Raw genomic sequence first — 17,592 nt, 5'->3', positions numbered from 1 at the left:
TAGTTTTGTCTTTGCTTTGTGTGTTAAACTCTTTAAAGCATCGTTTTAACTGGACCTGCTCTAAACAGCTAAGTCAGGTGGAAACATTGTAACTCCATATTTTGTTTTGTACATACTAGGTTTCTGACAGCGACCATAATTATCAACATCAATAGAATAGGTCAAGCCTTTTGCCGTATTTCTGTAGAGAGAAAAAGAACATCATTGAGGCCCACTTTCTGCTTAAGGGCCCCTGGGCACTTGCCTCACATTGTCTGTATGGTAGAATCGACTGTTGCATTGAAGTGTCCCTTCATGTAGACAATTTTAATCTGAACACAAAGAAAAAAAAGGTTTTCACACTCAGACTGTTATAATGTGAACAATGATGATCAGTATGACAGAAGTGTGTCTATCATGTGTCATGAAGGACCAACAGTCTGGAAAATAAAAAACAAAAAAAACACTGGTTAGTCCATTTGCTGCTTTTTTTAATTACATTTTTGAGTCTTTTTCCAAAAATCTCCCCAGAGATCACTGTGAAACCTGGCTTACTTTCAGTATAGTTAGGTTTCATTTTCAGTGAAATGAAGTGACACACCCCTTAATTCTAAATGCTGGAAACAGAAACTCAAACGGCACAACTGTTGCACTTCATCTTGAACACATCAAGGTAAGTTTGTCCAACTTAAACAATTATACACCAACTGTAATCAGTCATCTAATAACACTTAACATATCTGATGTCTTATATTATGAATAGTAATTGTTATATTTGGAATATTTTTATATATGAATGGGTTTTTTAGTTGTTTTTTTTTGTTTGTTTTTTAGATGGAAGCGATTTTCAACCTACTTCAGACACACAGACTGGAGTCCTTTTACAACCAGTTTGTACAGTTAGGAGTGAAAGATGAAAGAGATTTCATTGATAGTGTAACACCTGAGGACTTAAACAACTTTGGTAAGATTAGTGAATGTGAATGATTTGTGAATGCATTTTCTTTTTTTCCATGTAGCTTCCATAGAAAATATTTAATGTAAGACTAGAATCATGTTAAGGCCTATAATTTGACTGACTTAAAACTCAAAACTGGACCAAATAACCATTATTCCTGAGGAGAAACCATGTACAGTTGACACAATACATTAGTTGTTCTCTTTTCTCTGGTGTGAATAACATGACTTGGGTCTAGCATCCCAATAAAATAACCTTTTAACAAATGTTTTTATTATGAATTATTAGTAAGAATCAGTAGTAATATATGACAAATAGTAAAACACAAGTCTTAACTTAAATGTTATGTACTCATTAAAGATACACATCAGAGCAGATTGTTGCCATTTAAAAATGTGAAATTCATAAGAATGAATGTATTTCCAAACAGGATTCAGCCAAGTGGAAAAAACTCGGTTTTCTAAAATGAAAACCACCATTGGCAGACTGAGAGCTCCAACACACACAGCTGCAATGTCTGTGCAGAAGTCATTACAGTCATTCTCTCTGCAGTACACATATCCCAAATGTCCTGAACCGAAACATATCACAGGTAAGACTTTTTTTTACCATTAAACTTTTGACAGAGCAGAGGAAAAAGTTGGTAGTGAAATACCTTGACAGAGTACCCCTTGTTGCTGCTGACATCTGAGCAAGCCTAAGATACAGCCAATGCCTTTATGCAAAAAGAAACAACAAGCAGTTGGGGTAGAAGACAAAATGTAGGTCAGATCAAGCACTAAGAGCACTCATCAGGGACACCATGAGGCTGGGTCTGGAATGACAGAGCAAGTAGATAAGTCATACAATCAAAACAATCACCTCTGTACTTTTGTTATTTTGAACTTGTAGATATGGATCCATCACAAAACACAGTTGAAGATCTGATGTTGAGGATCTGTCACCTTGAAAGTATTGGTTCTTCCAAAGGTGTCTGCCTCTACACAGTGGACGGGATGCCCTTGACTGATGATCCCTTCTTCAACACATGTAAGTTCACTGAGTGCTGAGGTTTAAAATAAGTAATGACACTGAAGGAATATTTGGCCTTTACAACACAAATGATGAAAACACAGTTTAGGTATGATGAAAGTTATACAAGTAACAATATAGGAAATGAATGTGAATTACATGTAGACACAGCTGGTCATCTGACTTCAACTTTTTTAAAGGAGTACATGAAAGTTAACAGAACTTTTGTATATAACAAAGCCTGGGTGATGCAGTTTGGTCAGAATATGATAAAAATGGATTTATTGTATGTTTGGAGATGCAGAGAGGACACCAACAGCCCCATATACCACTCCAGTGTACTAGTTGTCTTAATTGTAGCGATGCAGGCACAGCTGAGACACACTAAGGTGGAAAATGAGCTCCTGTCCTGTCCCTGCAGCTTTGCTGTTGTTGTTCGAAACCAAATGCAACACAATCTTATTCCCATATGAGAATATACTGACTTTGGCTTGAAGGCACTTTACTGGAATTAATGCTATAAGAAAATCAGGGAGTCCAAAAAGAACCATTTTTTCTATGTTCCACTTATTCTAAAACAAAAAAACAAACAAAAAACATGAGGCTAAATGGTAACTCACTCCCCAACATTTAAAACCAATCATTTTACCAGCACTATCTGATTTTTGTTTCACTATATGTATCAGGCCTACATAACAAAAGACAAACAAAAAATCTGCCCTGTGACTTCATTAGAATCTCAACACCCTTACAGTATACAACACAACTAAATATATGAAGTGTTGTTTGTTTTTTTAAATTTTGTTTTTCCTCTACAGGGTCTTTAGAGGATAGACACATTAAAAGTGGAGATGTAATCTATGCTATATTTACACCAAAGGAGAACCTGAATGCATCTCCTCAAAATACAACCAGACCACTTACGGAAACCTCCAGAAAGGATACAGTTCGGTGCCATGTCATGCTCAAGGTACTGTAATCTAATTCAGTGGTTCTTAAATGTTTTCATGTCCAAGGATCCCTAAACTGACACAAAGGGAATCACAGTCCTCCATCTGATGAGATATTTGCTTTTAGATGTTTTATTACTGACAGTGAAGGAAACCCATGAACAAAACAGTTTTCTGGATAGTATAACAGTTGGTTTAGCTTATGAGTTTCTGTTATGGCCATTGTGTGTAAATATTGTACTAAATGCTAAATACTGCAGCATCCAACCAAGTTTCAAAAGGCTTTGCCACTGATTTATAGTTCATTACTCCTGTTGATATCAGCAGCACATCTCTAGAAGGGCTCTTAGTTAAATCTCTGACTTGACTCTCTCGTGTATTTGATATTTTTTACATAGGGAGACTTCGAGGTGAAGGTAAATTTGGCAACTGACACAATCTCTGATTTGAAGAACAAGCTTGCGAATGAAAGTGGAATCCCAGCACACGTTCTTCATTACAAGTAATTCACATTGATTGTAATCCATTGATAGTATGGCTTTTGACACTGATCATCAATAGTAATATCTTATTCTATGTGTACATGTGCTTATTAATCATATTTTCAGAGGTGGAGATGGTGGTGTCAACGCATTAGAAAGTTGTGGAATCTCAGAAGGGACAATAGTCCACTTCTCACTGTCCTCATTTGCTGAGAAGGTTCCAGACACCACTGAGTTCTTCAGTAATGATGTTGTGCCTTCTGTGCAGCAAACTCCCAAAGGAATCAGTGTGTTCTTGTCCTCACTTTATGTCATTGTAAGCAGTGTTTCATGTCATATAACCATTTCATTTTTCAATATTTCATCCCTAAATATTCTTTAAATACATTTTGGAATTGCATTATATTTGTTTCTCCTCTAGAAAAACCAACCTACTGTGCTTTCACACAAGAATTTGATTGGCTACATACGAAAACTTACAGGATGTAACCCTCTGGCTCAGAGTTTGTATCAGTTACTCATGAAGAATCGATTCCTATCCAGGACTCAAAAGGTAATTGGTACAAAATGTTGTAATATTAACTTTATTAGCAGTTACATTGACCTTTTTGAAATAAGTGATTTAAGGTACTAATTTACAAATGAGCATAGTATATTATACTCTGCGTTGTTTTTAAACTGAAGCAGTCTTGAGAGAATTTTCTTGTGTTAACTTTTTTTCTTTTCCTGTAGATTGCAGTGGTTGAAGGTCTGTACACACTCTTTAGGGAACTTTTGCCAAAGCTTGGATCAAAACGAGGTGAAAAGATCATTGAGGACCTTGATGTCTTTGAGAATTCCACATACTGCTGGGCATTTCTCATGACAGAAGCAAAGGTATTTCTATATTTGTTTTGAGTCATGTCAACCAGAGTAGCTATGTCATTAGATAATGTGTTTAGGACAAAGCACAATAACTACTGTGCCAAAAAATAGAATATTTAACCCCTTGGATGCTTTCCACTTTTATTGCTTTTATAAATTGGATCATGGTCAATATAATTTGTCTTTTTTTAAAAACGCAGTTACAGTAAAAAAAAACAACCTCTTTAACATCAAAATCAATCACTCAATTAGCACCAAATCACAACAAAGTTATCTCAAGGCACTTTACACATAGGGCAGGTCTAAACCGTACTCTTCAGGTTTTAATTTTAAAGAGACCCAACATTCCTACATGAGCAAGCTCTTAACGACAATGGCAAGAAAAAACTCCCTTTTAACAGGAAGAAACCTCAGGCAGAACCAGCCTCAGAGTGGGCGGCCATCTGCCTCGACCGGTTGGGGTAGAGAGGAGAGAGAGAGCAAGAATAGAAGAGAGAACCATATTGAAAATAAACATTGAAGCTTGAAGGTCCGGGACTGGAATCTGTCATCCGGACATCTACAGGCCCAGATTACCTGTGAGACGAGAGAGCACAGACAACTCCGGGGAAGAAGTTTAGGTTACTGAATGCATTAATAGTGAAAATAAATTTCTACAAAGTAATGTCAATTAATAAAAAATACATAATGTAAAATAAGTGATTGCATAAATATTCACCCCTTCAAGCCAGTATTTAGTAGATGAACCTTTGGCTGCAATCACAGCACTGAGTCTGTGTGGATAGGTCTCAATCAGGCTTACACATCTGGACACTGTGATTTTACTCCATTCTTCTTTGCAAAACTGCTCAAGCTCTGTCACGTTGCAAGAGTCCAGCCACAAATTCTCTATTGGATTGAGGTCTGGGCTTTGACTCAGCCACTCCAGAACATTCACCTTGTTGTCTTTAAACCATTTCTGTGTAGCTTTCACTGTATGCTTCACGTCATTGTCTTGCTGGAAAATACATTTTCTCCCGCACCGCGGTTCTCTTGCAGACTGAATCAGATTGTCCTCCAGGATTTCTCTATATTTTGCTGTATTCATTTGACCCTCTACCTTTACAAGCCTTCCAGGGCCTGTTGCTGTGAAGCATCCCCACAGCATGATGCTGCCACCACCATGCTGCATGGTGGGGATGGTGTGTTTGTGGTGATGTGCAGTGTTTGGTGTCCGCCAAACATAGTGTCTAGTCTGATGCAAAAAAGGTCCATTTTGGTCTCATCAGACCAAAGAACCTTCTTCTAGTTGACCTTAGAGTCTCCCACATGCCTTTGGGTGAACTCTAGTCGAGATTTACTATAAGCTTTCTTCAACAGTGGTTTTCTTTTTGCCACTCTCCCATAAAGCAACAGTTGTTGTATGCAGAGTCTCTCCAATCTCAGCTGCTGAAGGCACTGTAACTGTCAATAAGGCATGCTTGGAGTTTAAAATGATAGGATTCACCTGGCTTCATTGATAGATATAATTGAGTATAATCTGCATAACAATGAACATTTATGGAGTGTTTCTGAATGATATTACATAAAGGAAGCATATATACGGTTGAATAGTATTGGTCCAAGCACTGAACACTGAGGAACACTGTTTCTGACTTTTGTGTGCATGGATTCACCGTACAAACTGAAATTGATCTGATAAATAGGAGTTAAACCAGCTTAAAGCAGTTCCTTTAATTCCATTTAAGTGTTTCTGTTTCTGTAATATGATGTGATGGTAATGGTTGTCAAATGCGGCACTAAAATCTAACAAGACAAGTACAGAGAGAAGTTCTTTGTCTAAGCAATTAGAATATCATTTGTAACTATATCCAGACTGAAAATCCTCACTTAAACTATTGTTATGTAGAAGTTCACTTACGAATTGTGTTTGGTAAATCACACATGAAACCCATTAGGTCTTCATTTAATTTATTCATTTCATAATTTACTTTTGTCTAAAGACAAAAGTAACTAACCTAACTGACCTGGACAATGATCACATGCCTTTTCTAAATTTGGCCACCTTTTATTTTAACCATAGATCAGGTCATCTTACATAACATGCCATCTGGTTTAGTTGTTGTCAGGGTTGTTGTCATTCAGAAACTGTATGCTGCCAGCTATTTACATTGCATGCCTTTTAAAGTGCTTTTTTGATATTACTTTGGTCACAGAATATCTTCATATAACCTGTTATAATTAAATAAGAGCCGTCAGTGTTCAATTACAAATGTTCGCAACCATACAGAGCATATATTTCTTTCATCTTTACTACACAATTTCAAAATGGTCAGAAAATATAAATATGCCTACTATGTTACTATGAAGAGGCAAGAAGCAATATTCTTGAACATAAAATATAATAGATATAACCTGTACTTCTGTTAAGACGACGATGAGTGATATAGTTACAGCAGAGTGTTAATGCCTGGTGTCCCCTGAATTTTTCATTTTTATTTTTTTTGGTTTGGTGTAATTTGGGGCTATATTAATAAAGATTGATTGATTGATTGACAGATAGAGACAGCAGACCATGAAGACTACGCACCAGTTTCTCTGATGTCTGAAGACAACAAGCGTTTCTTTGATCCAGTCACTATACCTGGAGTACCAGGTGTCCTGGAAAAAGCGTATGTGCTGCAGATAATCAAAGTTAAAAAAAAATCTTTAAAATGCAGTATGTAGTGGATTAAAATTATAAATGAATGAATGAATGAAGGCTTTATTTCAAACATGTAGAAAAACAAAAACAAAGAAAAGATATAAATATATGTATCTTACATAACAGAAAACAACAGTCAAACGCACAAAACAAGGAAAACAACATTGATTAAACATGTTTGAAAAGGAGTAGGAATACGCATTCGCTTATTGAATCCTACCCCTTCTCCAATTTATAATTCAACTATTTATTATTTATTTATTTCCTGTGTGTTTATATCTTATTTATGTATGTATTTTAATCCTAATTGTTATTTATATTTACTTATTACCATATCTAAATAATCAAACATATTTGTCTGATACAGACTCAAAAGAAATAAAATAAAATAAATTAAACAGATAAACAAATAAATAAAGAGAATAATATGTGCAAACCCTAGTGCTCGCCCCACCCTCCTTCCTCCCTGTACCTAGTGTAAACCATGTGCTTATACCGCTTATACCAATATTATACTAACAAAAGCCATGATTAATACAGCATTTGACCATCAAAATGTTAACTGGTTGTTTCCAGTGTTTAATACTAAATAAAATATTTGTGAGTGATATTATTTATGGGTGTAAAGGTCTTCGGTAAAGGTTGGACTGGATGATCACATCATATTTCCATTTTTTTTTTAAATTATAATTTCTTCTTACATCGGTACTTTGTTGTAGAGTATTCAGATGTTTTATTATGAACATCATGTTTTAACTTTAAAAATATACATATCTTTTTAAAGATGAAGAGAAGATTCCAAACTGTACTGAGACAGTTTTGCAAGAAACATCACTCAAGAGAGCCACTGACATTGAGAAGATTTTGCTCAGTGTTCATCCTTCAGTTACAACATACTATCTTTGGCTTTCTAATGGCTGTGTGACTGGTCAGAAGTATGTATTATTAAATTCCTTGTTCATGAATTATGCTAAAATGTGCTATAATAAAGCTGCACAGTTTTGTATATAAAGTTTTGTCATGTGGATTTCGATGGTGCACATATAGTATTTTCTGATTATATCAGTGGCCCATATAACAATGTCATCATGCTTATGGTGATTACAGTAGCTGGTTATCTAAAGTGATCAGTCTGATTCCTTGTAACTGATTCTTAATGTGGGAAGTGTGGTATGTAGTCGTAGTAACAGTACACTATACTACTTCTATACTACTTCTATACTACTAAGATAAATAGAGATTTATTAGTAATAATGAGATAAGAAACATGTCTTGCTTTCCTTCTCACATCATTTAAGCGCACACACAATGCAGTAATTTGTGTATTTCAATTACAGCTTTCACATAGATACTGAGAAGACTTTTGGAAACATGGCAGAGGAACTGAAAGAACTCCCTCAACTCAATGTAACTCCACCGCTGCTTCTGAAGGACCTGGGATTTCTAGGGCCAAATCTTGTTTTCTTGAGTGCAGGTACTGCATAAAATGAGACTATCTCTCCACCCAGCTACATATTCCATATGTATGGTGAAGTGGAGAGATAGTCTTTTCACTCAGAGAACCCTACATGTGTAAAAATGTGTACACACTTGAAATCACCCACAAAAAATGTGCAAGCTGATCTGCTAACACGGCGCACTGAGGTATGCATCTTTCAACTGTGCAAGATAATACACGCTGTCCATTTAGTACGTTTTCCATAATTAATATGTAACTTAAAAATACTGCTTTACTACTGGTGATTGTGATCAGTGCCTCAACATCAGGTTCATTACAATACAGCTGACAGTGTATCAAATATTTCAGAGATTTGTATTCAAGGGATTTTTTTACAAAGAGGCCCCTGCTGGAGAAAGATAGCGAGGCAGTTTAAAGTATATAGACCATTTCTATGTGAAAACCAAAAGACAACAAAGAAGTTCTGGTGTGTGATTTCCAGACCCCAGGGTTTACAATGATTCCAAAGAATCGCTCCTTTAGCCACAATGAGGAAATGGTACCATTGGTACCAGATGGGTATAGGTACCAGAATCATGTTACATTCATAGTTGTTCATAGTGTGATTGCCATTTCATAAGCCTACCTTTTTAATTTGTTCTTTCTGTCTTTCTTGATTACTGTAGTTGTATTGGCCTGTTTTTAAAATGTATTGAATTATATATTTAGGTATATATTTAGGGACACACTTCCTAGTGTGGATCATGTACCTTTGAACCTATTATAACTTTCATATGAGAGACATGTTGTTTTGTCCTTTGCAGACAACCTTGGTGTTTATATGCACAAAGACAAGGCAACACCTGCAATGATTAAGGTGTATGATTGTCTGGCTGGCAAAGTCAAAGATGTTGATGTGGATGAACTAGCAGCAAAGTGAGTATAACCATTTAGTAACAATTAAAAAAAAAAAGTTTATTGGCATTTATACTTGAAAAATATTAAAAGACAACTAAACAATAAAATAAATATCTCATTTAGTCATACAATTGTAACTTGTGCATTAAGAATGTGTGAACACCAGTGTTGGGTGTAATCACATTACATTTATCTGTAACGCAATAATGTAATGCGTTACTGTGTCTACAGTCAGTAATCACATTACAGTTACTAAACAAACAAATATGTTGTTAATTGCATTACATAAGTTCTTCAATTATTATGTATAAATTGGGCCAATAAAAAAATAATCAGATGCTTTTCATTCACACTTGCGCAACAACTGCCTGACCTCTCATGCTAACACAAAGCTAACGAGACACTCACGGACCTACAGTGACGCTCAAGCAGACCCCAACCAGGCAGCCAAAGCATGTGTGTTGCTCGTTTGTACAGTGAAGTCTCTGTCTTTCAGAAACTTACTCAGCAAAGTAATGATAATAGTGAATGTACAGCTGTCATCAGACAGGAAAACTTTGGTGAGCTATCTGGACCGCTGTTATGTCAGGATGGAAACGCCATCTAGTGCGACCATGGAGAGGCTCTTCAGCCTGGCCAGTCTTGTGCTGACTCCGAGGAGACAAATGATTTAAGAGACTCCTCCTCATAGGGTTTAACCACTGCTTTAGTGATAAACATATCAAATAAACAGGAGTAGTCTTGTCATGAACAAGCAACTAAAGTGAGTTTGTTTGAGTGTGTTTGGCTCATGAACACATGTTTGGCCCATCCATCTTACAACTCAACATAACATGAAATTTTGCACCTTTTGTGCAGAACTGGTGACCATAGAGACGATCAATCCCTTGACACAACCAGGACTCCAAAAGAAGCTATTCTGGTAATATTGATCATTTGCTACTTCCATTATTTTAGTGGAGACATAGTTGGTAGGGGGGACTGTTTTATTTCCTCACTCTAGATCTGTTTAGAACCACTGGTTGTCCTACAGCCTCAGAGTTCAGTTGACTCAGTAAAAAGTAAGTATTTTACTGCTGATACCCACAAAATAAATCATACCAGAAAAATCTATGTTGAAAAAGCAGTGTTTATATCTATGGATGAATAATAAAATCTGGATATGGTGCCATCACTTAGCCCCAGAAGCATTTGGTGCATTAGAACACCATTATAAAAGACATTTTAGGAATACAGTTGTTATCAATGGACTTTTACTTGAGCTATTAATGAATTATTGTTGATTTTTAAGATTCTATTATCATATATATTAGATATAGTCTATTTTGTAGCATGTTTTCTGTCTGTATTAGGACCTCTGGCTTAGGACCTTGTTTGAAAAAGGTGTTTTTACTTTAACATGTAACATGTTGGTTTAGCTTGTTCTGTTGATAAATATATATATTATGCAGGCATGTACTACTTAAGAGGGGCTGTATAGGGGTTATATAGGGGTTACATGTAATTCCTTAACTGACCATTATGTGTATACATCTTTAGACCTCAGTTGAGACAGATGGCCCATGGGTGGAAACTGGCCTCTTATAATAACCAATTAACCAAGAGAAAAAAAAGGAATAAGACATTGGTGTCTATGGACCTATGCATAACCTCTGTAGTTCAATACAGTGCAAAATGGAAAAACAGACTAAACATATTTCAAACATCTATCCCAAAGGTCCTAGCATTACTTTATTGCAATTGTAAATTAACTCAGACACTCTACAAGCTATTTTAGACTCATAAGCAACTAGCATGGGCTTGACTGAAAGATTGACCACATTATTATATATGATAATGTCAAGCACAGACACATTTGGGACTTTTTCTATCTGGTGTGACAAAATGACAAACTAAGTGCTAAGTCAAGGTCCCTACAAAGTATATGCTTCAACTTGAGGAAAAAAATGCATCTCAATGACTTCTAAACTGTGATTTCATTAGGTGCTGATAGATACAAGCTCATCAATGTCTGAGGTATGCTATGAAAGTGTGGAAATACAGAAAATCCATGCTGTAAAAGAGCTTTTTGACAACTTTGCAACACGGAGCATGGCTTATGATTTCCATCATGTCATTGGACTTGTGAAGTTTGACTCTACAGTGACAACACTCCACACATTTACAGAAACGCTTGAAAAGTTCAAGGTAAATACATTACACTTCTTTAAAGCCCTCACAATAAAAAAGAATATCAAATCATGTCTTTGTTCAACCAGTCTTAAATACCGCTTGAAGATTAAGATATTGTCTTTCTCTCTGCATGGCATGTAACATGGGCTCTTGAGCCATGATACAATACTAGAATAGACACAGTCATTATTGTTCACTTTTCTAGGAACATGTGCAAACTCTTGAGGCAGCTGGAAGCACAAGGCTGTATGATGCACTACAGCATGGAATGGTGGAGTTGGAAAAAATAAAGAAGAAATTTCCAGACTGTAGACTTCGCATTCTGTGTCTCACAGATGGAAATGATTATAGGTAAATATCCTTTTCTATGCTAGTTTGCTAATTTTGACTATAATAGTTGGATGTTGCTCTTTAAGGTAAAGCATACAAATCTGAAACTCTTGCTTATTATTATCTGATGTTTTTTGAGAACATATCTGAATATTTGTGTATAGATCTTCAAACAAGCCAGCTGCTGTTGCAGTCAAACTGATCAACTCTGGCATCATAGTGGACTCCATTCTTCTGGGAAAAGTGCAGAACAATATGCTTCATGGAATCAGCAATGCAACAGGTACATGTAATTCATGAAGTTTCTTTATCAAATTTTGAGTTTCTAATTGGAACCAACCCCTGACAAGGTTTGTAAAAAAAAATTTCTTTAAGGCAGATTTAGGTAGATCTTGTTGTGAAATAGTCTGGTGTATGTGTGTATGCTGTCCACATGTAAATGCTTAAGCAGATGCAACAACCATGAACAGGCATTTAGAACGAGCAGGGGAAAGTAGGTATAATGCACTATACTTTTTTTTTCATTGTCACTGCTTAGCCATGTGCCTCCTTTTTGTCATTTTTTCTTCCTTGACCACTTCTCTCAGCTGGTATATGCAGCTAGCATGTGTTAATAAGTGGTTATAAAGGGTCCAAAAGTTAATATCATGTTGTGTCTGATACCACCTTTTAACTGTTAAAATGTCAAGATAACAGTTTTGGGGTAAATTAACTCCTCTTTTTTGAATGTGCATTGCTTTCAGGGGGTTGCTGTTTTAAACCAATGACAAGCAAAGATGGAGTCAAGCTTTTTGAGATTGAGACTGTTCTTTCTTTGGAGATGAGGAAACCCAAGAGCAAAGCTGACCCTTCCTCCATCACAGAGGTTACACTGATTATTGAGTGCTCTGAAAATGAGACAACATCACAGTAATTTAAAACTAATTTGCACATTATAACTATGTGCTGGTTTATTTCCCTTGTTATTTTCAGAGTTTTTTAACTGGACTCTTTGCCACTCATGGGTATGATGAATTCCCTGAGGCTGCCTTACCAAGTCAGATAAACAGCAAAGTGACAGTGACACACTGGTAAGTGACAGAATATGCTTGGAATATGATGCACCTGCTGAAGATTAGTTTGTTGGACCATAATTATGTTTCATAATATTTGTCAAGCACTGAGGTTGAGAGTTCAAAGGTCAAGCAGAGAGGCTGTGTGTAATTTAGTTTTATTTTTTGCAAGAGATCAGGGTTAGGGTTATCTCTTAGTAAAGTTAACTGAAAAATATTTGGCTGTAACTTGGCAAAGCATTAAAGATCAGGCAGTTCCAGCTGCTTAATAGCATAACAACCAGTACTAGATATCTTAAAGGTATCTACTGAAATGTATGTTAAAGTCATTAGGATGAGGAGAACTGGTAGTATTTCATGAAACTGAATGCTTGCATTCACATGATGGGTAGTGAATGAAATACCAAAAAAAAAGTTAAAAGAAGTACTAGTATCATTTTAAGGGTACTGATCTTGGTAGTTTTTTAAAATACCTAGCCCTAAACTACAGTAACCGTCAGTTTCAGGAAATGACTGAGCATCTACGTGTTAGCTCTGTTAGCTCTGTTAGCCAACATGTTAGCGTAATGTTTACAGCGGTCATCATCTTAGTTTATATTGTTAGCATGCGAACATTTTCTGATTAATCTTAAAAACAAACTACAGCTGAGACTAATGGGAATATCATTAGTTTGTCAGGTAATTGGTTGTTAAACAAAGCACTGGGCACATTAAAATTTTGAATTAAAATTTGACAATTCATTATGAGGGCAACATCAAGGTGGTGCTACAGGAGAAATCAGGGGAACACCAATAGAATTAATTCACTGGAAACCATGTTTGTGCTGGATATCAAGTGTCCTGCATATACAAAATAATTACAGTCTACTCAGCAGTCTGTAATGTGAAGTATTACAAGATTTGTCTACATTGTCAAAGCACTTATCTTTCAAACCAGTGCCCTGAAAAAGAGGATTCTGGAGGCCAAAGATGTACGTTTCATGGAGAAAGACAAACGTATCCTGGAGGAGCTGAAGAGTCTGCATTGTCACCCACATCCTTACTTTACTGTCCTTCCATCAGAATCAGACCTCAGTAAGTAGCATTTTCTCTCATGACCTTTTTTCTCTTCATTTCAAATTAGATTTTTGTATTCTAAATACATACAATTAAGTGTGCAGGACTCAACGTCAAGGTCACTTTTATTGTTGATGTCAGGGGAAAATGTTCTTGCATAAAGTGAATTGCTGCAACAAAATCAAATCACAACTTTATTTTGACACCTTTCAGCCTTCTGGAAGATTCTCATGGAGGGTCCTCCTGACACTCCTTATGAGAAAGGAGTGTTTGAGCTGTTCTGCCAGTTTGGTGATGACTATCCAGTGAAGCCTCCACTTGTTCGCTTTGTCACACGTGTATCCTGCCAAATGAATGAACAGACACATTGGGGCTCATAAGTCATTTGTGAATGGAGCCTATTGAGAGTGATTCCATACAAGTGTTTCCAAAAGTAGTTTTAACAAAGTAATTTAACAATTTCAACCATTGTAAACAATGTGTGAGCTTTTATTGTGCTACCATTTTCTTAACGTGAATAAAAGATGTACCACTGCAATATTAACAGTGTTGGGCGCATCTGCCACAACATATTTGACCGCAACTACAATGCCCAAATCACCATGAGAGATCTCTTTGATGCTGTGTATGGACTGCTAATCATCCCTGAGCCTGAAGATCCATTAGACAGGTATGATGAAGCACCTACTATATATACTCATAGTCCACCACAGTCCACTCATACACCAATGTTTGCAGTTATTTAAGCTATCAGGCTTCATTTCAAGATTGTGTTTGCATGTACAGACCATGCTTGATAAATGAACCATTTTGGTCACATATATTACTGTGTCCTATGATAAATTAAAACTGAGATCAAGCTGGATAAAGTCACAAGGTATACATAGATTGCTGATGACATAGTAATATAGGCAATTAGACCACCATACATGTAGACATTCCTACTGTATGAACAAAACCAAGTACGATGCTTTTTCAAACTTATTAACTTGTGCTAAAATAAATGAAGCATCCAAATTAAATTTGTCTTTTTTGTGAAGCATTTTGGCCGAAGAATACCTCACCAGCCGTGAGACATATGACCAAGAGGCCAAAAAACACACTGAGAAGACTGCCGGGCAGTCACTGGATGACATGGAGAAGGTAAATGAACTGTTGTGTTTTTAGTGTGAGGAAAAAGCTGACAAAACATAATAACAAACACCTTTTAGTAGGGTTGAGGTTCAATAGCTTTTTATTAAATAATACAACTGAGTCTATATTGTAATCCAGACTGAATGCAGGCAGAGTTTTTTTAAACACTTACTGCTGCATCACTTGGTGGATAAGGACCAGGGACAGTGTTAGATGGCACTATAATAGGCCAGCCTAATGTATTGAGTATATTACTTGCAAATACACTGATCAAAAATATTAAGTCAATGGATTCTTCATCCTGATCCTTCATCGCCTACACACTCTGGCCACATGAGTCTGGGCATTGTCCTGCACAATAGTCAGGGTACTGTTGGTCCTGACACATCTAGTACTGTGCAACCCTCCAAGGATATGCCTCCCCAGACAATCACTGACCCACCACCAAAGTAATCATGCTGGATGATGTTACAGGCAGCATAACATTCACCATGGCATTGCACAAAGGAGCAGATACCAGTCCTGCTGCTGGGTTGATGCCTTTTTACCGCCTTGTCCAGCTCTCCTTGTATAACAGCTGGTCTCCTGGTATCTCCTCCATGCTCTTGAGACTGTGCTGGGAGACACAGCAAAGGAGACAAGGACACTAAAGGCTGATTTATGCTTCTACGTTGGGTCGACGTCAAGCCGACGGCGTACCTACGCAGAGCTCTCTGCGTCGCCGTGAACCCCTACGCCGTCCCCTGCAAGTTTTTTTTAAATACTTATAATAGGAAAGAAATAAGAAGTGGCCATTACACAGAAAATAAAGTGTGAAATTGTCTGTGTCATACCTGGGAAGGGACTAGAGACACCGTTCTGGCGGTGAATTGCACCGCGACAAAACACGACGCGATGGAGAGACGCAGAACTTCGAAAGGTGCAAGACGGCGTCGGGGCACCGGCGTAGTTACAGTGTGGAGGTTACGTAGAAGCATAAATCAGCCTTAACAGAACACGAAACTAGAGAAGAATCATTCAGGAAGGATAAGGAGAGAGCAGCTGTCTGTGTCTGTGTGGTAAAACAATTCCCTTCTTGGGTGTTGTCTTTCTTTTTCCTCTCCATTGCACCTGTCACTTTCATCTGCACAGGTGAAATTGATTCACTTGTGCTTCCTAAATGGACAGATTGATATCCCTGAAATTTAACTAACTTGATGTTATACCCTGATGATTAAGTGCTCTCTTAATCTTTTTGAGCAGTGTATATGTGCATATTTTCAAAGAAGAGGTTATAGAGCCACATTGGTTGTATTAGTATTGTTTATAAAAGATTACAATATAACTGCATATTACTTTTTCAATATTTCAGTCTTTTTACTCTTTTACATTAAGATGGCATGTTAATAATTTCTGTTTTTGCTTCTGATTTGAAAGAAATTGGTGGAACCTGTGGAACAGTTTGTACCCGAACATCTCCGCTGTTCACTCACCAAGAAGGTATTTGTTGATCCCGTGAAAACCATACGTGGATCAGTGTATGAACGGAAGGCCATTGAAAAACACCTAAAAATGTAAGTATATTCATTAACTTATTTATTACTGTTGATCAACATAATAACAGAGTTGTTGTTATATTGTTCTATGTCTCTCAAATCTCATTTTATTGGCCATTGCTCCCATAAGATTGCTACAGATGGTGTAACAGAAAGTAACAGAAAATTCACTGGAGGAGGCAAAGTTTTTTGAAAGCATCTGATTAAATAAATGTCAGACTGTTGACAAAAATGGAATCATACATAATATTCCATGCTTCTCATCAGAGAGAAGTATGAAATATTATTTCCCCAAATTAATAGAAAAGTTTGATAACATTTTTTTTTTTTTTTAAAGCATAGTTCATGTGGAACTGACAAGAGATCTGGGTATCAGTGTCCATATCATACAATTGGCATATAGAACAACAAGGCAATTTGTAGTGCAAAATTAATTTTCAGTGACACCTAATGGTTACATCTGACAGAATAGGCAAGTGGCTAAAGCATTACAGTGAAACATATCAGTGAGATGCAATATCCCTGTTAAACAACCAGTGTGTAGGATTTAGTGACATCTAGCAGTGAGGTTGCAGATTACAACCAAATGAATACACCTCCCCTCACCCTACCTTTGCAAGCATGTAAGATAACCTGTAGGAAAATGTGAAAGGCCCTCTTAGAGTTTGTCCACTCTGGGCTACTGTGGAAGAGGACCCGCTTGCTCTGTCTATATAAAGGTAACAAAAACACAATGATTCTTATTTTCAGGTGATTAAAACAGATTTAGGAATAATATATTCCATTTTGTTGGGTGCCAATAAATTCTGCACACTACACCTTTAGATCCTGTCCAGTAATAACTGATACAACTTCTCATGCTTTGTCAACAAACATTTTTAGTGATTCAACACTCTTTTACAGATACAGACATGATCCATTGGCTGGCACAAATACAATGCTCAGAAGAACCGATCTTAAACCTGACCATGATATGAAGAAAATGGTGACAGATTATCGTCGTCGTCAAATTCTGGAAACCAGTGTGTAG

At 36.7% G+C, this 17,592-nt stretch overlaps 2 protein-coding genes across 2 annotated transcripts; both read left to right on the top strand.

Moving 5' to 3' along the window:
- Positions 1-817: 817 nt before the first annotated feature.
- On the top strand, positions 818-11,547 carry LOC133995953 (uncharacterized). Its single transcript, XM_062435463.1, has 14 exons — positions 818-943; positions 1,368-1,529; positions 1,829-1,966; positions 2,767-2,918; positions 3,297-3,400; positions 3,507-3,696; positions 3,802-3,933; positions 4,113-4,256; positions 6,783-6,895; positions 8,265-8,401; positions 9,190-9,301; positions 10,142-10,205; positions 11,267-11,470; positions 11,542-11,547. The coding sequence occupies exons 2-14, from the start codon at positions 1,403-1,405 to the stop codon at positions 11,545-11,547; spliced, it is 1,623 nt and encodes a 540-aa protein (XP_062291447.1). The 5' UTR covers positions 818-943; positions 1,368-1,402.
- A 118-nt stretch (positions 11,548-11,665) lies between these two features.
- On the top strand, positions 11,666-17,592 carry LOC133995952 (uncharacterized). The gene is made up of 10 exons (XM_062435462.1): positions 11,666-11,806; positions 11,950-12,068; positions 12,529-12,650; positions 12,758-12,855; positions 13,775-13,911; positions 14,107-14,231; positions 14,418-14,563; positions 14,934-15,036; positions 16,444-16,580; positions 17,466-17,592. The coding sequence occupies exons 1-10, from the start codon at positions 11,724-11,726 to the stop codon at positions 17,590-17,592; spliced, it is 1,197 nt and encodes a 398-aa protein (XP_062291446.1). The 5' UTR covers positions 11,666-11,723.

The sequence above is a fragment of the Scomber scombrus genome, chromosome 16, assembly GCF_963691925.1.
Source record: "Scomber scombrus chromosome 16, fScoSco1.1, whole genome shotgun sequence".
Classification (NCBI taxonomy): Eukaryota; Metazoa; Chordata; class Actinopteri; order Scombriformes; family Scombridae; genus Scomber; species Scomber scombrus.
The sequence above is the reverse complement of the archived record's forward strand: the minus strand, read 5'-3'. Positions and strand labels throughout refer to the sequence as shown.

What these genes read in the sequence shown, in the direction of transcription:
- LOC133995953 (XM_062435463.1), top strand. Translation starts at nt 1,403, where the DNA reads ATGAAAACCACCATTGGCAGACTGAGAGCTCCAACACACACAGCTGCA. An exon ending in TCCTATCCAGGACTCAAAAG is followed by an intron (nt 3,934 to 4,112) that starts GTAATTGGTACA and finishes CTTTTCCTGTAG; the next exon opens with ATTGCAGTGGTTGAAGGTCT. An exon ending in CTCCAAAAGAAGCTATTCTG is followed by an intron (nt 10,206 to 11,266) that starts GTAATATTGATC and finishes TGATTTCATTAG; the next exon opens with GTGCTGATAGATACAAGCTC.
- LOC133995952 (XM_062435462.1), top strand. Translation starts at nt 11,724, where the DNA reads ATGGTGGAGTTGGAAAAAATAAAGAAGAAATTTCCAGACTGTAGACTT. An exon ending in ACCCTTCCTCCATCACAGAG is followed by an intron (nt 12,651 to 12,757) that starts GTTACACTGATT and finishes TGTTATTTTCAG; the next exon opens with AGTTTTTTAACTGGACTCTT. An exon ending in CACTGGATGACATGGAGAAG is followed by an intron (nt 15,037 to 16,443) that starts GTAAATGAACTG and finishes CTGATTTGAAAG; the next exon opens with AAATTGGTGGAACCTGTGGA.